This window comes from Montipora foliosa, chromosome 3, assembly GCF_036669935.1.
Source record: "Montipora foliosa isolate CH-2021 chromosome 3, ASM3666993v2, whole genome shotgun sequence".
Classification (NCBI taxonomy): domain Eukaryota; kingdom Metazoa; phylum Cnidaria; class Anthozoa; order Scleractinia; family Acroporidae; genus Montipora; species Montipora foliosa.
This window is the reverse complement of record NC_090871.1, coordinates 51,373,158-51,398,157: the sequence shown is the minus strand read 5'-3', so window position 1 is coordinate 51,398,157 and position 25,000 is coordinate 51,373,158. Positions and strand designations below refer to the sequence as shown.

At 38.6% G+C, this 25,000-nt stretch overlaps 3 protein-coding genes across 3 annotated transcripts in view; 2 read left to right on the top strand and 1 right to left on the bottom strand.

The window, feature by feature from the left end:
- LOC137997616 (peroxisome biogenesis factor 10-like) overlaps positions 1–12,477 on the bottom strand; it is a 12,980-nt gene extending 503 nt beyond the window's left edge. Inside the window, exons 1-8 of the mRNA XM_068843703.1 lie at positions 12,238–12,477; positions 9,983–10,063; positions 8,885–8,961; positions 8,628–8,733; positions 5,562–5,627; positions 4,879–4,961; positions 3,209–3,319; positions 672–857 (exon numbers count right to left, since the gene is read on the bottom strand). Of these exons, the coding sequence (XP_068699804.1) occupies positions 672–857; positions 3,209–3,319; positions 4,879–4,961; positions 5,562–5,627; positions 8,628–8,733; positions 8,885–8,961; positions 9,983–10,063; positions 12,238–12,346 (819 nt within the window). The 5' untranslated portion in view covers positions 12,347–12,477. The remainder of the gene's footprint in view (positions 1–671; positions 858–3,208; positions 3,320–4,878; positions 4,962–5,561; positions 5,628–8,627; positions 8,734–8,884; positions 8,962–9,982; positions 10,064–12,237) is intronic.
- Positions 12,478–14,360: 1,883 nt separating this feature from the next.
- LOC137997614 (calmodulin-like) lies at positions 14,361–22,755 on the top strand. Its single transcript, XM_068843701.1, has 6 exons — positions 14,361–14,457; positions 14,650–14,741; positions 19,186–19,216; positions 20,339–20,482; positions 20,725–20,967; positions 22,496–22,755. Exons 2-6 carry the CDS (start codon positions 14,739–14,741, stop codon positions 22,522–22,524), a joined length of 450 nt encoding a protein of 149 aa, XP_068699802.1. The 5' UTR covers positions 14,361–14,457; positions 14,650–14,738; the 3' UTR covers positions 22,525–22,755.
- A 1,346-nt stretch (positions 22,756–24,101) lies between these two features.
- The window catches only part of LOC137997615 (calmodulin), a 7,725-nt gene continuing 6,826 nt past the window's right edge, over positions 24,102–25,000 (top strand). The window contains exon 1 of the mRNA XM_068843702.1: positions 24,102–24,212. Within this exon, the coding sequence (XP_068699803.1) occupies positions 24,210–24,212 (3 nt within the window). The 5' untranslated portion in view covers positions 24,102–24,209. The remainder of the gene's footprint in view (positions 24,213–25,000) is intronic.

Sequence of the window (25,000 nt, the reverse complement as noted above, 5' to 3'; positions counted from 1 at the left end):
TGTGATTTGATAGCTATACAAACAGAAGGGAAAAAAAAACAACTGACTCAAAAGACATGTATGCTACAATTATAAACGATAGCGGCCAGTTCAAGCAGAGAGCTTATACGTTACCAGGTTCTGCGCGGTGCGGGGAGGTAATCACTAGGAGTAAGAGGAAAGAGGTAATGCACCTTTCAATGTTAAGCCCGAGGTCGGGCTTACGACGGGAGTTACATGTTGAGGTCTGCCCCCAGGGTAGGGATTTTGATCGTACGTGATATCCCCAGGGTAGCTATTTTGATTTGTACGAAGGACATTCGACCATCTTTACTCGCCGCCGGGTGGGGATTTTGACCAATTACTTTGTCTCAGGGGTGGGAAATTTGAATTTTCTTTCAATTAAGATGTCAAAATCCCCATCTCATGCACGGCCCCTCGGGCATAACATTGGTAGGCGCATAACGAGCAGCAAGTGTGTCTGTGGGGCTTTGCACTTTGCGCTTGTACGCCAATTTCCGGATTTAAACCGCTCATTCCCAAGATCGAAACGTCCATTCTCCTAACTAGTACCATGGCCGGATTTCTTTGTTGGGTAGTCATGCGAAGTTTTGGTGTTATATCAAGATCACACCTGTCCACCGGAAACCTAATACGCAGAATTTCGGGGAAAATGACTCATTAAATCTCACCTTGCTGCTACACCACTCCGTAATGCAGTTCCAACAAAACAAATGACCACAGGGTGTTGCAGTTTTCCCTTGGAGTCTCTCAAGACAGAGAGCACATTTTATGCCCAATGGACGAGATCCGCCAGCCAGAGACGTCTGGCTTCCAGATGGTACAAGGTGTTCGGATGGCTTGCTGGATTTCGTATGCTAATTAGAGAAAGTTTATCAACGAAAGTGCGAGTTAATAATGAAGCATTTTACGCCAATGAAAAAAAAAGTACCGGTAACGCTTTGAAAAGTTGGTCGATGCAGTAAAAATTCAAAAGAGAAGAAATGAGGGCAAATTGCGTCCATTGATCTCATGTCATGAAATAGACCGTACTCATAAATGGCAACCAAGAAATTATTATTTTGTCTTTGTGCCAATCATCCTCACTAGCCTCACTTTGGAGAAAAAAATTCTTTTGAATTTTGTTCGTGCTAACGAGGCTAGTGAGGATGATTAGCATACAGAGAAAAGAATAATTACTTACCGGTAGCTGCCATTTATGAATACGATCCATGATCCTAAAAAAATTCAAATCGCGGCTGAAACCGGCTCAACGATAACGCTGAAAAGGACAGCTTTAAAGAGCAAGAAGAAAGCGCCAAAAAGAGCAAGATCAAGGGGCAAAAAATTCACGTGCTTTTTGCACGATGCTTCAATTCTTGGCAAACAGAAACATTCTGTACGATCTGCACGTACAGGTGCGTTGTGCAGTTTGCTTCGATTCTGTCACGAAACTGTCGAACAGAAGCAAAATCTTGCATCTTGAAAAAGACAAATAATCGGGTAGAGTTTAACATCGGACGAGATTATCCTTATTTGGTGTACGACTTTTGGTACAACCAGCCTTTTATGTGCCGTTCAAGTTACCGAAAGACTGTAAAACCAGCAGTCTTAACTTTGGCCCAGCTGTGAAAGACGTGGGTCGATTCTCTACTTTACGTCGATCGCAAACTCCTTTGCATTACATGTACTTTTTTTCACAGAAAATTTTCACAGCTAGCTTGGTCGTCACTTCAAGCATGAAAATATCAACTGACAAGTTTGCCTATGGTTAAAATTAAACGAAAAATCTTTTCTTTGGATTTAGGTGCACTTGAAATTTGGCCACAGTCTCATGTCTTTGTTTTAAGGGGTGCAACCCGATTTGTTCCAATGCCTTTGTTTTAAAACCGCGCACCGGGGAGGCTCAGTCGGCTGAGCATCGGGCCGCCATTCGGGAGGTCGTGAGTTCGACTCCGGCCGGACCAACACTCAGGGTCTTAAGATAACTGAGGAGAAAGTGCTACCTTTGTAATAGCCCTTTTTCGATATACTAAAATTCAGATTGATAGTGCGGCCCCCGTCTCACAACCCTTATTCAAAAAACTCTGTGGGACGTCAAACCGCGCACCGGTGGCTCAGTTGGTTGAGCACCGGGCTGCCATGGTATTTAAAAAACTGAGGAGAAAGTGCTGCCTTTGTAATTACATCCGCAAATGGTTAGACTTTCAAGTCTTCTCGGATAAGGACGATAAGCCGGAGTCCCGTCTCACAAATAACTTCCATGTTCATCAGTTCCCTGTGGGACGTTAAAGAGCCCACATACTATTCGAGAAGAGTAGGGGATGAAATTCCCGGTGTTGTGGCTGTCCTGTGTGTATATGGGTGGGTGGGTATAGCAGGTCCACATCAGCTGAATAGCCTGCTCAAACAAATAAAATAACAAAACAAACACACACAAAAAACACACACACACACACACTGATCGAAAAGAGCAGGGCACGGAGTTCCGCAATGTTGTGTTCAGGGGCCCGTTTCTCGAAAGGCCCGGTAACTTACCGTTTCTCTCACTCGTTTCTCGGTAACTTACCGTTTCTCGAAAGTCCCGGTAAGTTACCCTGGTCTGATTGAGGACCTTCGGGTCACTTCAATTCAGACGACGGAAAAGACAAAGTGGACAGGAAAGACAAAAGCATACGAAAAGCACCAAGTTTTTGGGGTGTTTTTAATGTCGTCGACGTTTCTTAACGACTGGTTTTTACCAGTAAGAGTAACATACAAAAACAAGTCGACTTGTTGTTTACTTGTATCTTTTGAGATATCGAAGGGTTCTCCAGATCAATTTTAGGCAAATGTATGTAACTTGTGCTAATGCCAGCGTCGCTTTAGTGAGAAACTGACCAGCTCTACGCGTTTCTAAGCTGCCGCTTTTTTCTGAAAGCGCGCAGACGATTAAACATACAAGCAAGGCTGACTCGAACCACTGAATCATGTCGGTTGTTTGGCGCCGGTAGGGACCCTGACCCCAGAGGTTCTCCGTTCTTCTTCTTCTCGCGAAATTTAGCTACGAAGCGGCGACATTCGTTGTCGTCCGGGAAAAAGAAAAAAAGAAAAACCTCTGGGACAAGGATAGCACAAGAGATAAATTATGTGTTTACGAGAATCCGGCGTCGTTTTTAAGCGCCTTCTTGTACGCAGAGAAAATAACTTGCCTTCTTTCCAGTCAATGATAGACCTGTCAAAGACTCACCTGGTAAAGTGCAATCAAAATAGTGATGCAAAGTTGAAGAATTGAGAGATAACCAAGCAGTCGGTAGGTTGGTCGGGAACCTTCGTTTCTGAGGCTTTGTCGGACAAGAAGCTGCGTGCATTAAAAAAAAAACTGAGATATTAAAATTATTTTCAACAAAATTAACCACAATCGAGCGGCCACCCAGGCTTAATTTGATTGTTTCTTGGGGTTAGGTAAAAAAGAAACAGACGAATGAAGGGTTAGTCTGTCTTTTGTGACGACAAAAGGAAGTAAATCCGAAGCGGGTCATGTAGCAAGAGAGTCTGCTTGCCCATAAGCAGTTCGCCCGAACTGAAAAACCGTTCGCCCGATACGTAATAACAGCTATGAGCAGACCAGACCGAATCTGAAGTTTATCCATATAGACAATGATAAGCGTAATCTTTCCCTGACTTTAACTTTTCCCATTAAAATACATGACAGTTTTCTGTTTTATCGATAATTATTACTATTTATTTATTTTTAACACCAAGTATAGTGTACACTTTTAGGAGTATCCTTATTTTTAAAAGTACAAAAGTGGACACAATCTGTGTTTTATAAAGCCTCATTTACACTTGCAAGTTTTCCTGTCAAGGAAAACTTGCCGACTGTACACACTAGCAAGTTTTCCTTGACAAGTTTTTTCCTTGACAAGTTTTCCTTGGTAGTGTAAATGAAAAATATGACAAGTTTACCTTGACAAGTGCACTTGACAAGTAATATCCTTGTCACATTTTCCTTGTTGTCCATCTACACGAGCAAATTTCTGACTTGACAATTTTCCTTGTCAAGAAAACGCTAGCACGCCAGATTTTCCTTGACAAGGAAAATTTGTCCACTATTCCCCATCTACACGAGCAATTTTTCCTTGTCAAGGCAAACTAGTCAAGGAAAAATTGCTCGTGTAAATGGGGCTTAACAGATCAAAGAACGAAGAAAGTTTAAAGCTATTCCGCATACATATACAGAGAAGCAGCTTCTCCATTCACTCAGCACGGAGCTTAAGCACGCGAGGTTTTCGAGTCGTGGATGGAAACCAGAATATATTGCCAAGTATTCTTTCACCAATAGAGATGCTTAGTTAAAAAATCTGCGAGACACCACTTTCTTGGTATGCGAAATGCTCACTTCCGGTTACCGTCCGCGTCTCAAAATGCCACGTGCTTATTAGGAAAGGAAAGGAACTTTATTCACGTGTCTAGTCGCAAATCAAGTCAAATGTTGGTTTTGAGGAGAGGAGAAAACCGGAGTACCCGGAGAAAAACCTCCCGGTGCAGAGCAGAGAACCAACAAACTCAACCCAAATATGACGCCCAGTCTAGGAATCGAACCCGGGTCGCTCTCACCACTGCGCCATTCCTAGACCCCAAGCTTCCTAATAGTCCGGGAAACCTGTTCAGTTCGGGCGAACGGGTTTTCAGTTCGGGCGAATTGGTTTCGGGCAAAACGACCGCAATTCACTACTTAATTTAATCCCTACTGAGATTGCACATGTTGTTTGCGTTTTTGCTCACGTCGCTTGTGAAATTCGGCCTTCAAACTCGCGATTCTTAACACAACGAAAATAATGAAAGTTTTATGACATGACAACTGACCACTCAAACCCTAATTTAATCACAGAGATTAAAAATAATTTTCCCACTTACATATTGGATTCCAGTGAGTCGCTTTGCAACATGATAAAACACTCCAGTCAAGTAAAACAGCGCCAAGTGAGCTCTGTGGGTGTCTAAAATGTTCATGAGGTAAAGATTAGAGCGAGTTTCAATCGAGTGCAGAAAAACCAAAACCAAAGTAATTACTTTGGCAAATTAAAAAGGATGCAGACAATCCAGTAAACCAATCGAAACTCGAAGTAATTACACGTAGCCGACACAAAGCGCGGGAAAATGTGTACGCGCGTGCCACGATCGGTTTTTGTTTGACTTCTGATTGGTTGACAAAATGTTGCGAGAACTTTGAACCAATCAATGAGTGAAGTCATCATAAACCAAAGTTATTATCTAATTACTTTGGACACTCAATTGAAAACCGCTCTAAAACCAAAACCAAAGTAATTACTTTGGCCAATCAAAATAGACGGAGACAATCCAGTAAACCAATCAAAACTCGAAATAATTACACGTAGTCGACACAAAGCGCGGGAAAATGTGCACGGGCAAGCCACGATTGATTTTGGTAAATCACTTCTGATTGGTTGAAAAGGTGGTGCGAGAACCTTGAACCAATCACTGAGTGAAGGAATGCAAACCAAAGCATTTCGTTAATTACTTTCGACACGCAATTGAAAACCACTCTAAGGTAACGCAGCACAAAAAGATATACTCACATAAAATTGCAGTCCTGAGACAAGGAATGAAATTTAAAATGATCTCTCTTGTCCTTCCAGGCAATCCTCAAAAAAAGAAAATATTCTTGAAAATTATAATTTATAATGTCAGAGGATCATGACCTTGAAGCGTTCAACCGGTTCAGAGCTGTTTTTTTTTTTAAGTTTGAAAATTTCCTTATTTGGATGTAACGTAGCTCGCGCATTGTCCCATGTGTGCAGCTTTGATCATATTTTTGTCCATATTTGGGCATAAAATTGGTGTCCTAAAATCTCCAGCTTTGTTCCAAGGAAAAGATGTGCTTCTGATAATGTAGGTATGTATGGATAAGTCACGATAAAAACAATGCTTAATTTATCTGTTTTTGACCTTATTATTCATCTTGGCAAAGAAGGATGAGGTGAGAGAACATATCCCTACGCCCCATGAAAGTTTTCGATCTCAATTATTTAAGGTTCGCACCATGATGTGAAAGTTATTTTTGGTATTGTGCTCATTGCCGCACAGCCACAACTAACCAATCAGGTGTCTTCCTCAAAATAGTCGAGCATCATGACAACAGGCTAAATCTAAATTGAAAAAAAATTATAATTGGAAGAGGCCCATATATGGTGGACATTAGGGGTGTAACGATTAATCGCGATTATGACCGTTCGGTTCGATTCACGATTATTTGATTCCACGTTTCGATTTTGGTTCGATTTTTTGCATACCTTTCCAAAAGTGCCCTCAGTGAGTCATTATATTGTAAACTTAGAATCTAGATCTCAATAAGACGTGCGTTTTTCATTGACAATCGATCAAAGACGCTAACTTGCAGTTCTTGCGCCATGTTGCTTGGTAAAAATGTTGCCCCTCTACCACCCCTTGAGAATTTCCAATAAGGCAAACCATGTGCGTGTTCATTGTCACGTTCTCAAACATGGCGACGAATGACCAAGCGATTGTGAATCCGCCTGCTTCTTTTCGATCCGCAGTGTAAAAATATTATGGTTTTCCGACTGAAGACGGAACAACAGACAAGTCTAAAACTATCTGCAAAATTTGCTTCGCACCTTTTTAAAGTATTGTGCCGGTTCGACCTCAAGCATGAGCGCACACTTAAAGTGCATAGGACACAAAATTTTTTATTAGCTTGTTTAAAAGAGCTTTCAAAATGATGAAGAAGGGCGTTTATTTTATTGTCATAGCTCTCTTGGTTGCCAAGTTATTCAAGATTTTGATTTATGCAAATTAGACGACTTGTGACGTCACATAGTGGACACAAAATGATGTAAAATCACAAAAAATTGAATATCTCTGAAGACATTTTCTGTATAGAACTGAAACTTTGTACAGTTCTTATACTCATTACAAAGTTCCATGATATGGCCCATGTGACGTTTCCATAGCAACACAATGGGCTCCAGGCCCTCTCCATTCAAAGGGTAGATCAGAGTTTCCCTCCCCAATAAGGGTTATTTGTTCTTGATGTTCATTCAGTGGGTGTGAGCGAATATGGACATTACAAAGCATAAGCATAAGGAAGTCTGTTAGACTCTGAAGCAACAAAGAAGGCATTTTCGATATCGGAAAGGTAGAGGTCTGGTAACGAGTATGTTGCTATGGTGACATCATAATCACTATTACAATGTGTAGTTTTGGTAGCACATCAACCCTGCAAAATTTCAACCCTCCAGACTTAGTACATGCAAAGATATTCCATATTTTGTGATTTTACACAATTTTGTGTCCACTATGTGACGTCGCAAGTCCTCTAATTTGCATAAATCAAAATCTTGAATAATTCGGCAACCAAGAGTGCTATTGCAATAAAGTAAATGCCATTCTTCATCATCTTGAAAGCTCTTTCGAACAAGCTAATAAAAAAATTTGTGTCATATGCACTTTAAAAAGTCAACACAGCATTGATGAAAAGTCAGAAGTGTTGCAGTCAAAGACGGCAAAAACTTCGCCGGGTACCAAAAACAGTACTGAAACTGGACAGTCAAAAATTCAGAATGTTCTGGAGAATAAGTTGCCGCGGTCGGGCAACAGAGCAACGGCAATAACGAAGTCTATTGGAGTTTTCATTGCAAAGGACATTGAGAGTTTAGGGTTGTATGTTGTCCACATTATGTATCATCTTGCAAGAATTAAAAATCAGTAATATTTTGCATAATCGAATCCAAATAATCGAAACCGAAAGGCAATAATCAAAATCGAATCGAATCGAAAGGAACATGAATCGTTACACCCCTAGTGGACATGTTATCTGCCCTCATCCTCTCTCTCTCTCTCTCTCTTTTTTTAGTTTGAATTGTTAGCACTCATCCTCTCTTGACCTTGACTATGAAAAGCAATTTTGAAATTGAAAATGAGCAAAAGTTTCCTGTTTCAAAATAATAAATATTGTGTCCGTAGAAATTTAACTCAACCTTTCCTGATTAAATAGATACTGTAGTAGGAAGGATTGAAAAAAAAAGGGGGAGGGCCGGGAGAATTAAGTAAATGTCCTTCTGATACTCTATCTCATACTTGTAGTTGAATCTGAAAGTTGCTGGGAATAATTATGTGGTAGGTGGAGGTGACAACCCTCCCTCATACTACAGCACCAAACTGTCAACTGAAAATGATCATGAAGCTATTATTACATAAATCTAATTACTGGTAATTATTACATAAAAGAAGTCATGGAAAGAGGACATAAGGGACTCCTTGTCTTTTTTATAAAAAACTCAATGATACCATAATATGGCTAACTCTTAATTTCAACCTTATGAAATACAATGGCATTAGTAAGCTGGCTGGTTGAACTCCTTTTGCATATTTCAAAAAGTAAAAGGCAATCAATTTCATGATACTAGCCTGAAAATTAACAAAGCTTAAGAGTTAAATGCTACTAAGCCCTTCCAACTAAAATAAAAACTGAGAATTATGTTTACCATGAGATCAATAATATAAGCCAAGAAGAAAATTCCGTAATTCTTGATTAATAATATTATTTTCATTCCAACTAGATCAGTACTCACCCCACAATCTAAAAGAATAGAATAGAATAGAATTAATCAAAGACTTCTCCTTACTGATGCACTGGAATTCAGGAATTCGCAGACAAAGTTCCAGCTTGGACAAGGTCTTTTCAATTATGTAAGGACCAAAAACATACAGCAAGATAAGGCTTCCACGTCTCTGAAATGAATGCAAACGGAATACACTTTTTCATGAAGAAATTACCTGTAGACATTACTTTAAACTAAATTACTGGTACTCTAATACTAGATCAAGCATTCAGCAGTAATTTAAACACACACGCGATAATTAGAGCCAATAACGTACTTACCAACAAAGATGGAACCATTGTTCTACTACGGTCAACTTGAACAATGTTGCAGTACTCTTCGCCAAGAGTTTGAAAACCTAAAATTACCATAATCAACTGACATTGACCCATTTCTACATGTACAGGTCAGGATTCTCAATAGGATTTGAAGCATCTTCCAAACCTAAAGTAGGCGGCTGTGACAAATCAAGGGGCTGTAAAATACTGGAAAGTAGAAGGGGAAGGGGGGATCAAGAATGCAATTTCCAGCTTTTTGGGTGTCAAACTGAAAAACATTTATGATTATTTTTCTTACAGATAGATCATCAAATTTTGTCACCTTGTTTAAAAAATGGTATTGAAAACAAAATTGAAAAAAGAGCAGACTGTGAGGGCCTGGAATTGAATTATTCCACCGTGAAGGGCTGGGCTCAACTGAATGTCGCATGCCTGGATGTTTACGTCATTAAAAACATGGCGGTTGTCACCTATCGAAGCACCAGCAAGTTAAGTTTTTTTTCTTTGATATTGTACAAGATATGACAAGAAAGCAGAATGTAAAATAAGCAGCTTAAATCCCAAAGAAGAGGGTGATCAATTGCAGGATGCCACCTTCTATTGAGAACCCTAAAATATAAATGTGTCGGCAAAATTTCTGGACTTTTGCAAATTGACAAGAACTAAATCTCAATATAATAACTTCCTGTTTTTCCAAGTTAAATACAGCTGCCTAGAAGACATGGATGGGCTACAATCACCTGTTTTGATCCCCAAAAACCCATTGACCCCTGGGAGTGAGACTTAACAGGTTTTACTCTGTTAAATGCCAGACCCCTTAACTCAACAACAAGGGGGTGTCCTAGAGCACAGGTGAGGAGTCAATGGGTTAACCAGTCAAAAACTATGTCCCCTGCATTAACCCAATGATCCGTCTAACGCCAGATGACTTTTATCACTCATCGACTGGCAGCATCCTACGACACCAGAGGGATCAATGGGTTAATTAATGCTCTGTTTGCAAAATCGAATTTATAATGTTAATAACGATGGCTCCCTTCTCACAAACAGTACAGTCATGTTTACAAACGCATTTCAGCTGCTTCATATAAAAAAGCCTACCACTTATTGTTGTCAGTCCAAAGTAGAAGAGATCAGCTAATAACTCTATTTCTGTCTTCCATTTTATCCAACAGAATGGACCTTCAAAAGAAATTAGCAAAAAAAATCTTCTTACTTAGAATCCTGTTGCCAAGGTCATGAATAAAGAGTCTCGAGAAGTTTGCATGGCTTAAAAACTGCAGGGTTTGAGGAAAAAATACATCTAAAATAATTAACAAAATTACAACTAGATATTAGGTTACTTTAAACCTAAAATTTCTTTAAAAGGCTAACCAGAAAATCTGCACCACTTTGAAGGATGGCAAATGCCAGAACGATGACCCTAAACTAAAGTACAGACGAAAAAGACAATTTTTATTGTCAGCCCCCCAACATCATTTGGTCAGTCTTAAGATGGGGTTATAAGTCACATAAGACTGGATTGGTGTTATCAAAATAACAAAAAAAAAAAAAAACCTCATCCTGTTTGGGTAATATTCACATCGAAATTTCTTTGCAATCATGAGCCATAAGTCAGGCTATTTCTTTTAAATGTAGGTGCAGAAACCTTTACTTGAACAATAAAAACACTATTAACAAAAATTAATGTCCATATAAGTATTAATTGAAAACATTGCAAACCCAACTCCATCTTCTTATTGTTATAATTTTCTTAGACTTGTTGTGATAGATCTTATTTAATACTATTTTATCATGGTCCTTGGAAGACAGTGCTCAAAATAAAATTAAAAAATCCAGGTTGTCCCTGTTTCAAAAACCAGGCAACTAAACCCGTAAATTTGGATACCCTGATAAATGCTTGATAGCCCATTTAACAGTAAGGAAACCCCTAAAATCAAATGCACGCAATGTTAAGATGTAATCGCATAGTGTTAGAGCTTAAGAATCCCATAGTTCGGCTGTGGTTTTTTGTGGAAGTATGGGTTTAAGTTTAAGCATTTTCAAAATAGAGTCTTCAATCTCCATCGCCAGCTACATGTGAATTTTCCTATCTGACAATTTTTTTGTAACAGCCACAAATATTCAAAACATGGCAAAATGCTCAACTACAGCAAATTAATTATGGTTAACTTCACACTACTATCAGACATTGATAACAGAAAACCATGCTTATGCACCACATTTTCAATTTTTGGCTGGGTCGTCCGTTGTTGTCTTTTCTTCGGGCAACCAACGTTTTCATTTTACCAAAAGCTAGTCGCCTGATAAACTTTCTGGTCATCTGGGATGACTGGACAACCGCTAAAATCGAGCACTTTGGAGAGTGTGCGTACAGTACGTATGTGAACTCCAACAACTATAGCAAATACTTTTTTCATACAACAGCACAGATATTGGATGGCAAAACAAATGGTTGCTTAAATCCAACAGGTGACACATTTGATAAACAACGACAAATTATGCTTGTAAACATACAGATATCTTCTTAGAGCAAAACCTATGCCTCATTCTCCTAATAAGGCTTATTATTATTCAACACATTGTGACAATGTCAAAATATTAATATGGTCATAGCACGCTAAATATTCGTGGTGCATACTCAACGTATATCCTGCGATAATATACGTAATTTCATGTGTCGTGGAGAAAAATGGTAGTTTTTCCAGCTTTTTTCCCAATAAATGTAAAAAATTGTGCTTTGTCATCAATGTGTTGAATAATAAAACAATAATTATTATCCTGCTCAATCTTGTGGAATATCGCCTGATTTTAGCCCACTTGGCTGGCCTACGGCCTTGTTGGCTAAGTATCAGGTGCGTGATTTCGCAGGATAATTGTTAATTAACTTACATTATTATATGGCTTGTGAACTTGTAGCCGATATAACGCACGCTCTGGTTGGCTAATTGTGAATGAACTGTAGGGCATTATTCTCCCGTAATGCCCACAGACCGATTATGGGCTTGCAAAAACAAAGCAAAAGGTAATTAAAAAGCCATATAATAAACTACTTACTAACCAAGCTAGCTCGAGCTGTACTGGGGAATATTGGCCCTCGGTCGTTTTCGTATGGCATTATGCTTACAGCTGTACATACCCTTTCAAGCCTGGCAGTGTGTGCGTGTGTGTGTGAGGGGGGGGGGGGGGGTGGGGTTCGGGGTATCTCCCGGGTCACTTTCACTTTCAGACAGAAAACAATGTGAATAAAGTTAAAGGCCCACGTTCGCCCTACAGGCATTGCGTGCCAGATCGCTATGATGGTGTATGAGGCATTGATGAAAATACTTTAACAATAACGGATAGAATATACAAACCTAGGAAATTCCGACAGATCTGTCCAACACCTTCCCTCAAGAAACCTAGATAATACGAGTCTTTTTGGTTAGCCCTAATGAGTTCGGGCTGGCCTGCTCTGGCGAACATCCTTTCAGAGTTTCTATACAGCTTTACAGGTATTCACAAGGCTAAGGTCATTGTAGTGAATCTATTGTGCCACATCTATCCGGAGATCGCACCCTGTCCGCCATTTTGCAACTGATCTAAGCTTAATCTTGTTCCCAGGTTTCAACGGAGAACTTCTCAAGCCCTTCCACGGTGGGACTCCCAACCCTACCCTACTCATCCACCTCTTGCAAATTCTCGGGTCTGTTGAGAATGCAAAAATTTGGTTTTATCAACGGAGTTGATAATGTAAATTTGCCACCGTACAGAGATTCTAAAAGCTGACGTTTCGAGCGTTAGCCCTTCGTCGCTCTGACGAAGGGCTAACGCTCGAAACGTCAGCTTTTAGAATCTCTGTACGGTGGCAAATTTACATTATCAACTCCGTTGATAAAACCAAATTTTTGTATACTACTTCCCCACCGACGCAGCACCACAGTTTCTTTAGAAACTACCCCTTCATTCTGTTGAGAATGACATACATTGACATACATGCGATACATGAAGGCTTGCAAAGAGCATAATACTTCGGTAGAACCTGGTTATCACAAATGGTTATCCATATGTATATATATTTGGCATAATAACATAGGAGAGAAATTACTCCTTAATTTTGGCGCGAAATTTCAGCGTTAATTTATAATTTCACATGTGAAATTACATTGTTGCCATGGTAACTTTTCATTTTGTGCTAAAATGGCGGCCAGGTTTGAAAATTAAGGAGTAATTTGTCACCCATGTTATTAGTATGTGTAATCAAATGGCGACGAGTGAAATTTCAGAATTTTGACAAAACGCAAGTGAAATTATTTCCTTAATGTCGTGGGTGACAAATTACGCTCACAACCGTAATTGTAAAATCGCTCGATACGGCTTTATCCAACTGCTCGGGAAGAATCATCTCCAGGTTTTTCTCAAGGCTATTTTCGTCACATCACTTCTCAAAAACTCTCACCCAGTTAATTATGCTCTTTCACGTATTTAAATTTTCTGCCGCTTCTTTTAATTTCGTAACTTCTTCAATGGTCACTGTCTTAAATCTAGACGCCATCTTGGCTCTGATCGAGATACATGAGATGTTACCATGGCAATTTTGTAATTTCACATGTGAAATTATAAATTAACGCTGAAAAGTTCGCGCCTAAATTAAGGAGTAATTTGTCACCCATGATTTGTATACCCGTGAAATTAGGGAATAATTTCACTTGCGTTTTGTCCAAAATCAAATAATTTTCCTCGCCTAAAGGCTCGGGAAATTATTAGAATTTGGACAAACGCGCGTGAAATTATTCCCTAATTTCACGCGTCACCATTTGATTACCAATACTAATTTGTCACCCATCAAATGGTATACTCGTGAAAATAGAAAAAACTTCACTTGGGTTTTGTCCAAAATCAAATTATTTCGCTTGTCTACAGGCTCGGGAAGTTATTTAATTCTGGACAAAAACGCGCGTGAAATTAATCCCTATTAAATTTCACTCGTCACCATTTGATTATTGAAATTCTCTTGAATTGCACTTGAATATTACCCGTTCGCGATAATAGATTTAACGAGTAAGTCTGTGGACATTTGTTATAAAACTTCAGGCTGAAGTTATGTTTCTGAAGTTCTGGCAAAAAAAAAAAAGAAAAAAACAATTGAGTTATCCACTGGATAGTGATTTATCCGGCGGATAGCGCTATCCATCCTTCGAACGACTGGAGCCAGAAAAGCATGTCTATCCTATAATTTTCACTATCGCGGGATATAATAGTAACTGCCAGGTAGGGTGAATCCAAGCTCCTCAGATCTCCCTGGGAAATGCAATCAGCAAAACCTTCGAGCTTTGTAACGCAGTTCTGTAATCCACATCCTGTTTTCGGTCCACTTATCCACCCTTTACAGACTTGACGCATCTCGACGCATCATGCCGCAGTTTCGGCAACAGACGACGCATAGCGCCTTGACGCAGTGACGTGCTTCACTGAATTTGACGCAGTATGACGTCAGATGCGGCTTTCTGCATATTGAGCGCAATATTCTCCTGTATGCATTTTTTCAGTGGAGATAATATGACTTTTCCGTAATCCTACCGACAAAAAATGCGATCGTAAGCCGCTCAAATCCTTATTGGTCATTTTGTTTATAAATGCCTTAGTTTAGCATTCATAACAACCAAATTAGAGGTAGTTGTATTAATCTTCTGAAAAATGTGCGTGCATGCCGCACTTTGAATCAGAGCACTCCAAATTTGGAGGTTAATTTTGTTGGAAAGAACCAATCATAGTGCGTGTTATTTCAGGTGACCTTTCAAAGCCCGCGAACGTTTGTCGGATACCTCTGCCTTGAAAGTTCAATTCCAAGCTAGGAGTGTCCACAAACAGCGTAAAAATGGTAAGATTGCCTTCAGTACCTTTTAGAAAATCGTAATTCTTACCCTAGTCGTTAAGTATGGTTTCGACTGTTTCTTAAATAATTTCGTAGGATAGAACTTTCGAATTTACTGTCCTTGTTGTATATGCTCTGTTTTCAATCCTTGATCGGTGAAGTTTTAGCAGCTTGTGTTCGACATGCAAATCACGTTCAAGAACACAGTTTAAATACTCGATCGCTATTTATAATAACAGTATCCTAAATATCAGTTTAGTTTTGACATCCAGTGACAGCGGAACTACCAAGGTTAAATGCTACAAGATAATTAGCATCAAACATGTGACCACAATCAACTTTGATGATTGCAGAGTAAAAGTTGGCTGTGAATTTTCACAGTGATCTATATTTTTGCCGGCGTTTGTTGGGTTTATCTCTTCTGGAAATAGCCAGCCTGTAGACGGTAGATACTGCCCGCTTTTTCTCAATCCCACTCGCTTCCAATAAATTTTTAAGTTGTATATATATGCCGTCTGATACGAGTTTTGTTGCAATAATAACATCTCCCGCATGCCAGCAGGCTATTCTGGAAACAAAAACTGTTTCCTTTAAAGTCGGTGCTGCCAATACTGAATTGTTGAAATGTTTTAGGACCGGGACTACATCTGCTCGTAGTTCCGTTGTACGTGTTTTATTGTTCCATGGTGATGTTCTATTGTTTTACCCTAGAAAATGCGCTATATAAATTCATTACCATTACCCGGCTTAATGTAAGTCGCACTAGCCATGAAGTAATTTAAATGCTCTATATTACAGGAACCTTTTTCCCGATTCTGTGCCTCCTGTGGTTAGCAAATTTGAATAACAAAAGCAATATTTGAAAACAAATATCTTCCATATAACTATGGAACAAAAGCTTGGGATACCCCTTTTTGGACATTCAACCAACCTCACTTTTCAGCTTAGTTGCTATTTACTGCAAATTCCCTTTAATGGGGACCTAGATGTGGTTAAAGTGGGTCACTGATGTTTTAGCAGTTTCGATTCAGCTTGGTATGGTTGCTTAGTGACAATAATAGTGGCTTCTATTAAAGTGCCTATCACCTCAACACACTTTTCCACTTTATTTATTCTCCGAAATCGTCCCAAATACATGGTGTTGTTTATAGAACCTTTTGATTGAAATTTCACTTTTTTATTGGCTTTCAAAAACGGGAAAAGTGATCATACTTTGATCCACAACCGAGCAATGAAGGAGAATGGGTTCGATACCGGGTTGACGTCACAAATTAATTTGCATTGAGGTAGTTCTTTGAAAACAGCGATGCAAATTAATTTGTGACGTCAACCCGGTATCGAACCCATTCCCTTTCATTGCTCGGTTATTAATCACGGTATGACCACTTTTCCCGTTTTTCAAAGCCAATGAAAGAGTGAAATTTCAATCTAAATGTTCTAAAAACAACACCATGTATTTGGGATGAATTCGGAGAATAAATATAATGGAAAAGTGTGTTGAGGTGATAGGCACTTTAAAGCATTGGTACAAAATATTACGCAAATGCATTTGCATCTTTTCTCTTTTTACCTCTATAGTCCTTTGTTAACCACATTTACAATACTCATCAGATTTGTTGGAACACCCATCCCCAGTTTCCCCCTCTTTCAATGTTGGAAATTTCAACTTGTTGACGATGATTCTAGACCATTCATTAAGTGGTGCAACTAAAATTAATGTAGTATTGTAGGTCCACTCAGGAACTTAGTGTCCATTATTCTTTTCTCACCTAAGAGTGAGACTGAAGATTTTGCTCTGGCTTTACCTCCTGATTTAGGGCGTCTTCTGTGCGAATGGGTTAATAGATCGTTTTCACTGTCACGCAATAAAAAAAATAAATCAAAAACTATCAAGTGCAAAACGCTAAGAAATTGTTATCTTACAGAAGATAAAGAAATAAGACACTTGTCCAAGTTTTAGGCCTCTGCGTTTCCCCAAACTTCAGATATTCGTCGAAATGTTTCGCAGAAATTTACAGAGCCCAGTATGAAAACGCCATATTGGTGTACCTCAGTGGTACACCAATATGGCGGCCGGAAAATAGTGTAAACATCTGGAACTTACTTTGGCTATCTAGGCAACTGATTATCACTACTGAAAAAACAAGCGTTTACATAAGCACTTTTCCTAATGCTCTAACTTCTAAAAGGGCTCAAAATCATGAGATAAGTATATATTTTTCAACAAACTTGATCGTAGCTTTGTGTCACGCACCTACATAAATCCGGAAATTCAAAATGCTCTGGTTTCCAAACGAAGCACGCTATTGAGCTGTGAAATTGTCAACAGATATAGATATGCCGCCTCTTATGCCTGATGACGATAAGAACTTTGGATCTTTAGTTTTAGATTTTGGAAGGTGATGACGTCACGTGAAAACGATCTATTCTTTTCACATTACTTACATTTCTATTATTGAGAGTTAATAGGCCATTTTACAGTTGTTTGCTCAGTGACCTAGCTTATGAATAGCTGCAAGGCTGCCGGTGACGTTGTATTGATACAGACCTTGCTGCTTTTATGTAAAAGTAATTGTGTTGTAATTCTAATTAGTCTACGTTAGCATTAGGAAGACTCAATAGTTTTTATCAAGACATGGTTACCAGCAGCCTCACTTCCATTCTTAGGCCAGGTCACTTGGCTACATGTAACAGTAAAATTGTCTATTATGCCATTAGGTTATTGTTATAATGACATGTGATTGTATCCAAAGCTCTAAAATACAGGAAAGTTATTTGGTTGATGTTTTAAAATTAAATGAAAATCTGTTTGCACTTGTGAACGCTAATAAAGGTGGTTTTCATGTGACGTCATTGCTGCAATGTTGGTGGACAAAAACAAAATCTCCCATTAGCACCTTTTGTTCATCCACCAGCACTTATTGTACATTGATGCATTGTTATGTGTCTCTAGGGATGGGTTGCAAAGCACCTCTTATTTTAAAAGGGTATGGTCACATAGATTTGACAACGTTATGTGTGCTTGTGCTAAAAATGCAAAGAAGTGCTTGTTCACGCTTTAAGTAATCGCCAGTATCCTTTATTTAGTGCATGGCAGAGTGCGGATGCAATGAATTTTTTTTTTTATCAATGCTTTTATGAAGATGAAGTAGTAGGGCATCATACTTAACTTGTTACAGTTTGCAACATTTAAGGGCGTAAGGATATTCACATCTTTTGCCATTTCTCTTAACTGTGATGAAAGGAATTCCATAAAAAGGTTTAGAAATTTTAGCCATAAACAAACGACCATTGTGTACATGTACCATAGGTTTTCGGTTATTGTACAACAAAACCATCGGCAAGAAAGTACTAATAACCGCAAGATTTAAAGGGTTTTCTCTAAATTCTAGTTGACTTTCCTTCTGCAATTTTTCTTGACGTACACTGCAAACAGAAGTGAGCATAACTAGTGATGAGTAAAACCGAATTCCTCTATATCAGATGTGTCTTATAATCAAGTATTTTGATGGGAGTTTCAGTCTGTGACATAAATGCCATCAAGTTTGAAAGTTAAAGGTGCATCTTATAACGGAGTGTGCCTTGTATCCAAAAACCTACCATACATTCTATTCTAAGTAAAATCATCCATTGCTTAGGAAACAATATTACCGAGTCAGACCTAATATTTAAGTGACAGTAGATCATTTGAACTTATGAGGATGCCTCAGGAGGTTGTCCTTCCATTTTCTTAGCATGCCTGGTAGGCTTTTCTTAATTATGCTAGTAAAACTAGCATTTTATTCTCCAAGCAATTCTCGTTTTACGCCCAAATTATGCTCAATTCTCAAAAGAATTTGTTTCAAGCAAAATGTACAAACTCGGGCGTCATTAATTTGTGCTTATCATCAACTGTTTAATTAAACAAACTGTTCTTAAACTGTTTGCATATAAAACTTCTGATACAGCCAAAACTTTTCCAATGACAAATAGGTAATTAATGTTCGAAAATGTTTAAATGACCGGTCTTTGTTCTCCGTCAGAATTTCCTTCTATCAGCTGCAAGTTTTGAGAAGATGGCGTGGCACTGGCTGACACCATCTTGTTTGAGCAAGCGTGTGAACAGCCTGAACAGCTAGGTCCAGACTTCTTTCAAGTCTGTTCAGATGCACTCAGTTCATACTTAAGTTACGGAAACCCTTCTCTCAACCACGAAAGCAAATCTTCACAATGTTTTTTAATTTTAAAATGTACATGTAGCATTTAAAATCTTTGGTTTGCTGAAATGTGGATCCAAGTTATGCAAAACTGCTAAATAATGTTAGCAATAATTCTTTTTACAGAAAATGTTAAAAAAAAATGCTTGTTTAACCAAATAATGGCAAGAAAAGGCCTGGTGGCACGTACATGTAAGCTGCAAGATTGCTTTAAAGAATAACTACTTTGCTTATTTTTGTCCTTTCACTTGTAGGCAGATCAGTTGACAGAAGAGCAAATTGCTGGTAAGTCTAACTACATGTAGGGCATCGTTTCTTTTACTATTATCGTTATTTCAGAACACTGAAAGCTTGATATGGATTATGGGAAATGAACATATTTATTTTAAAAGTGGAACCCTAATGTTTGGACTCCACCAGAGACACCAGAGCCAATAGGAGTTAGTCAGTAAATCAGGATTAGGTTCCCCGTTAAGTTGGTTATAAATACAGTAAAGGAATCCACCAGTGACACTAACAAGCTTTTGAATGTCCATGCTCTCTTTCAAGAAATTAATGATATTAATTAATTTATGATATTTAAGTGTATCTTGGATTTTAATAAGGATTATGGAGGTTTGCCATTAGACCAGTGGTTTTTGTTTCATGGTGTAGTTTACTTTCATCGCTTGCATTCTTTATACATGTATCATCCAAAAGTGTGTCTAAAAAAAAAATCTACTGCACTGGTTGCAGATATCCAGACATTCTCGTGTGAGATGTAATGGGAGAACAGTGGATTTGGCATAGAAATGACAGTACAATGTAGTTCCTTTTGCTCAGTTTGAAATTTTTGTTCAGGTTTTTGCCTATTTTATGCATTGAGCTTGGGTCATAATTTGGTAGTTTGTATGATCGTTATATTAACCCATTGACTCCCAGGGGTTCCAGACAGACAGAGTAAAATACTAAGTCTGGTTGGTTTAGGCCGGTTTGGATGTCAAAGTGTTAAAGGATACATTGTGATAACATACATTGTACAAGAATGCAACACAGAGAGCTTATGATTTATTAGATGCAAGCCAATGATTGATCTTAACCCTCTGACGTCCAAACCGGCCTGACTTAGTATTTTACTCTGTCTAACACCAGAAAATTTTACTCGTCAATGGGGAACTCCTGGGAGTCAATGGGTTAATCACTCACTGGAAAACTGTCCCATTAACCCTTCTCCACCTGAGAGCAAGAATTCCAGACGTTTTTACTCGCCTATTGGGGTTGCTTTACAGTGTGAATGGGTTAAGCTTCATTTTTGTTTTCCCAATATAGAAAGGCTGCAGCTAGGAATTCAGCAACTGTCACATAATTCCAGGAATAAGCAGTAATCAATTCTATTCCTGTGTAACTATAGTTCATTCTCACTTGCAGAATTCAAGGAAGCCTTCTCACTTTTTGACAAGGATGGAGATGGTACCATCACTACGAAGGAGTTAGGGACAGTAATGAGATCTCTTGGACAAAATCCAACTGAAGCGGAACTTCAGGATATGATTAATGAAGTTGACGCAGATGGTAAGGGTTTGGAAACCAAATGAAATAAAAATAGTGTGAGCAAAAGGGGGAACTTGTTGCATGTCATGTGCAGCCAGTTAAGTTAATTTGAAGTGTGATCATAAGGGCTTTTCCTCCAGATATTACGTAGTTGGTTACATTGTACCTTTTACACGTAATGTTGCGGTCTACAACCTACATGTAGTGATTACAACTTCAGATTTACTGTCATCTGATTAATTTACTGTTCCTCTTGTCAACAGGTAATGGCACAATTGACTTCCCAGAATTTCTAACTATGATGGCTCGAAAAATGAAGGAAACTGATTCGGAGGAGGAAATTAAGGAAGCTTTTCGAGTTTTTGACAAGGACGGTAATGGGTTCATCAGTGCAGCTGAGTTACGACATGTAATGACAAATCTGGGTGAGAAACTTACTGATGAAGAAGTTGACGAGATGATCAGAGAAGCAGATATCGATGGTGATGGCCAAGTTAATTATGAAGGTATGTCAGCAGGGTTGTATACTTGTGGGAGTGACTGTTCTCTGAGAAGGGAGCATTACTGTGTACAACATTATACAGTGAATTATTTATTAAGGGGCCTCTGTACTTAATCATGTTCACTGCTTGAACACAGTTGTGTGATATTTTCAAACAAGAAACTATTTTAGGCATCCCTTGCAATATTTATCAGATATTATAAAAGCAATGCTGCTGTGAGATTTTCAGAAAATTTCAGTACTCCAGCCAAATTTCAAAAGAGCTTTCAAAATTTGAATACTAAATATATGCTAGGGTACTTGAGGGCTGCTTCTTAACTTCATGTGAATTCAATGGAGCGTGACTGTAAAGGGGCAGTTTCGTGCTATTTTAGTTGCAATTTAAAACACTAAAAAGGTGACCTTGCATCAATGAAGACCAAAAAAATAATGCTGCCTTTCATTGCCTATGGCCATTGAAGTGCACTGAAACTATTTGTTGTTTGCAACCAATGATTGAGGAGATAGAAATGGACTAAAACTTGAAAAAATTGGCCATTTTTTCTAAATTGAAGATATTGTCCTCTGAAAGTTGCCAAAAGTTATGTATGAATACATGTACAGCTGTAGCTCTGTGTCATATTATATTATTTCTTATCATCTCATTGAATTGTCAGGAATGTTATACATGTGAGCTAGATTACCAATTTTAGATTGTCTTTACCCAGTTTTGACCTAAAAACAGTAAATTTGACATGACAGTACCCCTTAAATAATAGCCCACTATCGATATACATTAAATTTCAGTCCTAAAGGCATCATCTCAAGGGGAACAAACATAGGGAATAAAACAAATCCTTAAACTTATTCCCGAGAGCTTCGAGATGATACCTTTTTGTTTCTGTCTGAATTTATCAAAATTGGTTTGTGCCAGTGTCTCCGACCAGATTTAAATTGTTTCCATGATTTGCCTCTGTACAACAAAAGTTGATTGATTGGTTGATAACTTAAGCTTTTTCAAAGGCATCCAACGAACAAGCAAATTAAGCCAAACGCTTTTGAGAGACATTTCTAGACTCCTTCAGAATGTATAAAGACTGTTTAAAGATACATTGTACTATGTTTTTATCACCTAGAAGAATACCGTAAAATTCTTAAAATAAGCCCCGGAGGGAACCATGTGCTTATCCGAAATTGATACATGTAGGTCGCCTTTAAGTGCCAAAAATTACAAAAGTACCCCTTCCCAAAACGTAAGGGACTACTTTTCCCAGGTTGCGAATCTTTTAGGTGATGTTTTAGTAAAGAAATGTATAGCTGTTTGGCTAGGAAACCAAAATTCTTGACAAGAGCAGTTTGACTATCTGGAACACTGTTTTCACTGAAGATTATCATCGAGTGGCTCTGCTTTTTGTTAATCGGACAAAGCCTTGCGGGGAGAGAGCAAAATACATGTAATATTGGCATCTTCTTTTTGGAAAAAGTCTGGAAAAATTCTTTTATTTTGCGTACACCTTGTGGCTTATGAACATTTTCCTTTAACATATCTACAGAATTCGTGAAGATGATGACCAGCAAGTGAAGTCAACAATCCTAGACTGGATGCCTCTCATGCGGCATTGAAAATATGCCATCAATTGAGTTTCCTAATATGGAATAACAAGCTTGATATTTACAAAGTGAAAAATTCTGAATCTATTTTCAGACGACAGCTCTGGTGAAGTGTATATTTTCCATTTGTGTGTAGAGCAGTTCCATGAACAATGTAATGTATTATATGTTCCATTAAACGTTAGACAATTAAATGAGAAAATGGTGTACATGTTTTTCCGTTCATTAGCTTTGGAATACCCTTCTATGCCTGGGCAAACATTTTATTTTGCACTGACACGTATGGATTGTTTGCCTTGTCTTAAGTTGTTTGTAAGATGGATAGTGCCAAAGGGTTAACTCCTTCCATTGACTGAAAATCGGGCTTTCAATTTTATTTCAGTAGAACGGTTCTCGTCGGTAACACCGATCTCGTCCCCAGAGCTCACGTGTCTTTTGGTCAGCGCCAAGACGTGGAGCTCTGGAATAATAATTTCGGAACTCCAATTTTTCAGGAGTTCCGGTTTCACTAAAATGTGTAATGGGGCGATCATTAGAACTCAAGGGTTCACAACAGCAGCGGCAAATCTTCGTGTGTACAAGTTTAGTTCGAGATTTTTGCGCCACATTCGTTAATTTCAAGCTATTTTACACCCGATAGTTTAAGCATAAGCAGTTTGATAAAGCAATTAGCAAATCAACACAGTTCTGAAAATTGATTTTTCCAGAGCTTCCGTGTCTTGAAGCTGACCAAAAGATACGTGGGCTCTGGGAACGAAATTGGTATCACAAACCCAACCAAAGCCACCTGTGCGTCAATCTGAGAGATTGACGCGGTTTTGTTACAAGCGTAAAAACAAAGGCGCTTTCCATTCGACCAAAAATCTCGAAAAAACCGGTCAAGGAATCGAATGGAACGGAAGTATTCCTGGCAAAAAATTCGGAAATTGGGGTTTACCTCGCAATTCCGGGATTCGTTCATTCTTACTCGGACTAAATTGTCTTCATTTTGGGGCAATGCTTGTCGATGTGATTGCTTCCAGCGACAAAACGTAAAATGCTCTTCCATTCGGCACCTGAAATTATGGAAATTTTCAACAAGAACTTCTGGTCGAATGGAAAGCGCCCCAAATGGAGAGCATCATTTTCGGTTTAGCCGAGCCGAACTTTCGTACAGCGGCCTGGACCCTATGCGCCCGAGAGCTACCCTCTGGGATTTTTAAAAAAGCGATCCAAGGGGTGACACAATCAAGGCCTCTGGAAAGATACAAGGGTTTGCATTTTGACAACCACTAAAGTGACAAAATAATGGCAAGTAATCTCTAACTTATTTATTCCCGCTATCCTGGAAGTTGTTGCATGACCTGAGCTTTGCCTTTCATCCGAGTGTTTTATCTGTACTTATCTGCTCTATCAACCACAACTCTTGTGCCGTACACATCTGACGCTCTGATAAATTTTACATGCGCTCTTATTTTATATAATGTAATAATATGTTGCTGCAGCCGGGAGTGTTCGACGCATTTTTCCTGAATGGGCTCCTAATATGGGAGAGCATTGTACCTATCAGCCAATCAGATCATCGCTGCCATTGAAATTACAGCTTGCAGCATTTTCGAAATTTCAGACGATCAGCTTGTTCAAGGCATTTGACAACTCCAATATTTTACTTCGATTATGGTAAGCTTCTATGGTTTAGTTTTTCTTGTCCCTTCATCACGAATCTTTTCATTCTAATTTAAAGGGTCTATCCTCTCGCATACGCTCAAATCGAATCGGATCAGCTAATTTTATTCCTCTTCGGGAAAAGGAAAAAAAAACGCCCACCTCTATAGCATTTGTACACTCATCGAGTTCAAGTTTTTATTGTTAATTGCTGCCTTACATTTGGCACAGTAGCCGGTCAGATCTTGATCATCTGTTTTTACTTAAGCCAAAAAGTCATAACTCGATATCTTTGGTTTGAAAAGCGGAAGGAAAAATAGGAATTCTGTCCCTGTCGATCAGGTAGTTTCGGCGCGCGAATGTAAATCTCATGGCTTATCTTTGTATAAAACTGTAAGGGCTTAATTCACAGTTGGAGTGATGCATTATTTATTAGTGAATATTCATGAATGTTTAACATCCGCTGGACAGATTTAAGTTCGCAATTATTTTCTTTGTCGAGTTTTGCTATAAGAACTTAAGCTTACTTTACGATTAGTTCGTTCTAATTTTTGTTCTTGCAAACGCGTACAGCTTTTATTGTTGTCTGGACTGGAGAAAGCGCATATCTTTCAAAGAATGTTTCTGCCATTGCGAGAGGGCAGCTCATGTAAAGCGATATTGAGAATTTATCAAAGAACATCAAAATCAAATTGCAATGTTTCCCAACTTGCTGAGAGATTTGCTGACCCGTTGGAAATTTCGTGTTGGCAATTTTTCTTGTTCAAGTATTTGATTTGAAAATTAATTACGAAATATTTGTA

Excerpts from the sequence above, each read along its gene's own strand:
- LOC137997614 (XM_068843701.1), top strand. Across the intron at positions 19,217-20,338 it reads GACAGAAGAGCAAATTGCTG|AATTCAAGGAAGCCTTCTCA; the intron begins GTAAGTCTAACT and ends TCTCACTTGCAG. Across the intron at positions 20,968-22,495 it reads TGGCCAAGTTAATTATGAAG|AATTCGTGAAGATGATGACC; the intron begins GTATGTCAGCAG and ends ACATATCTACAG.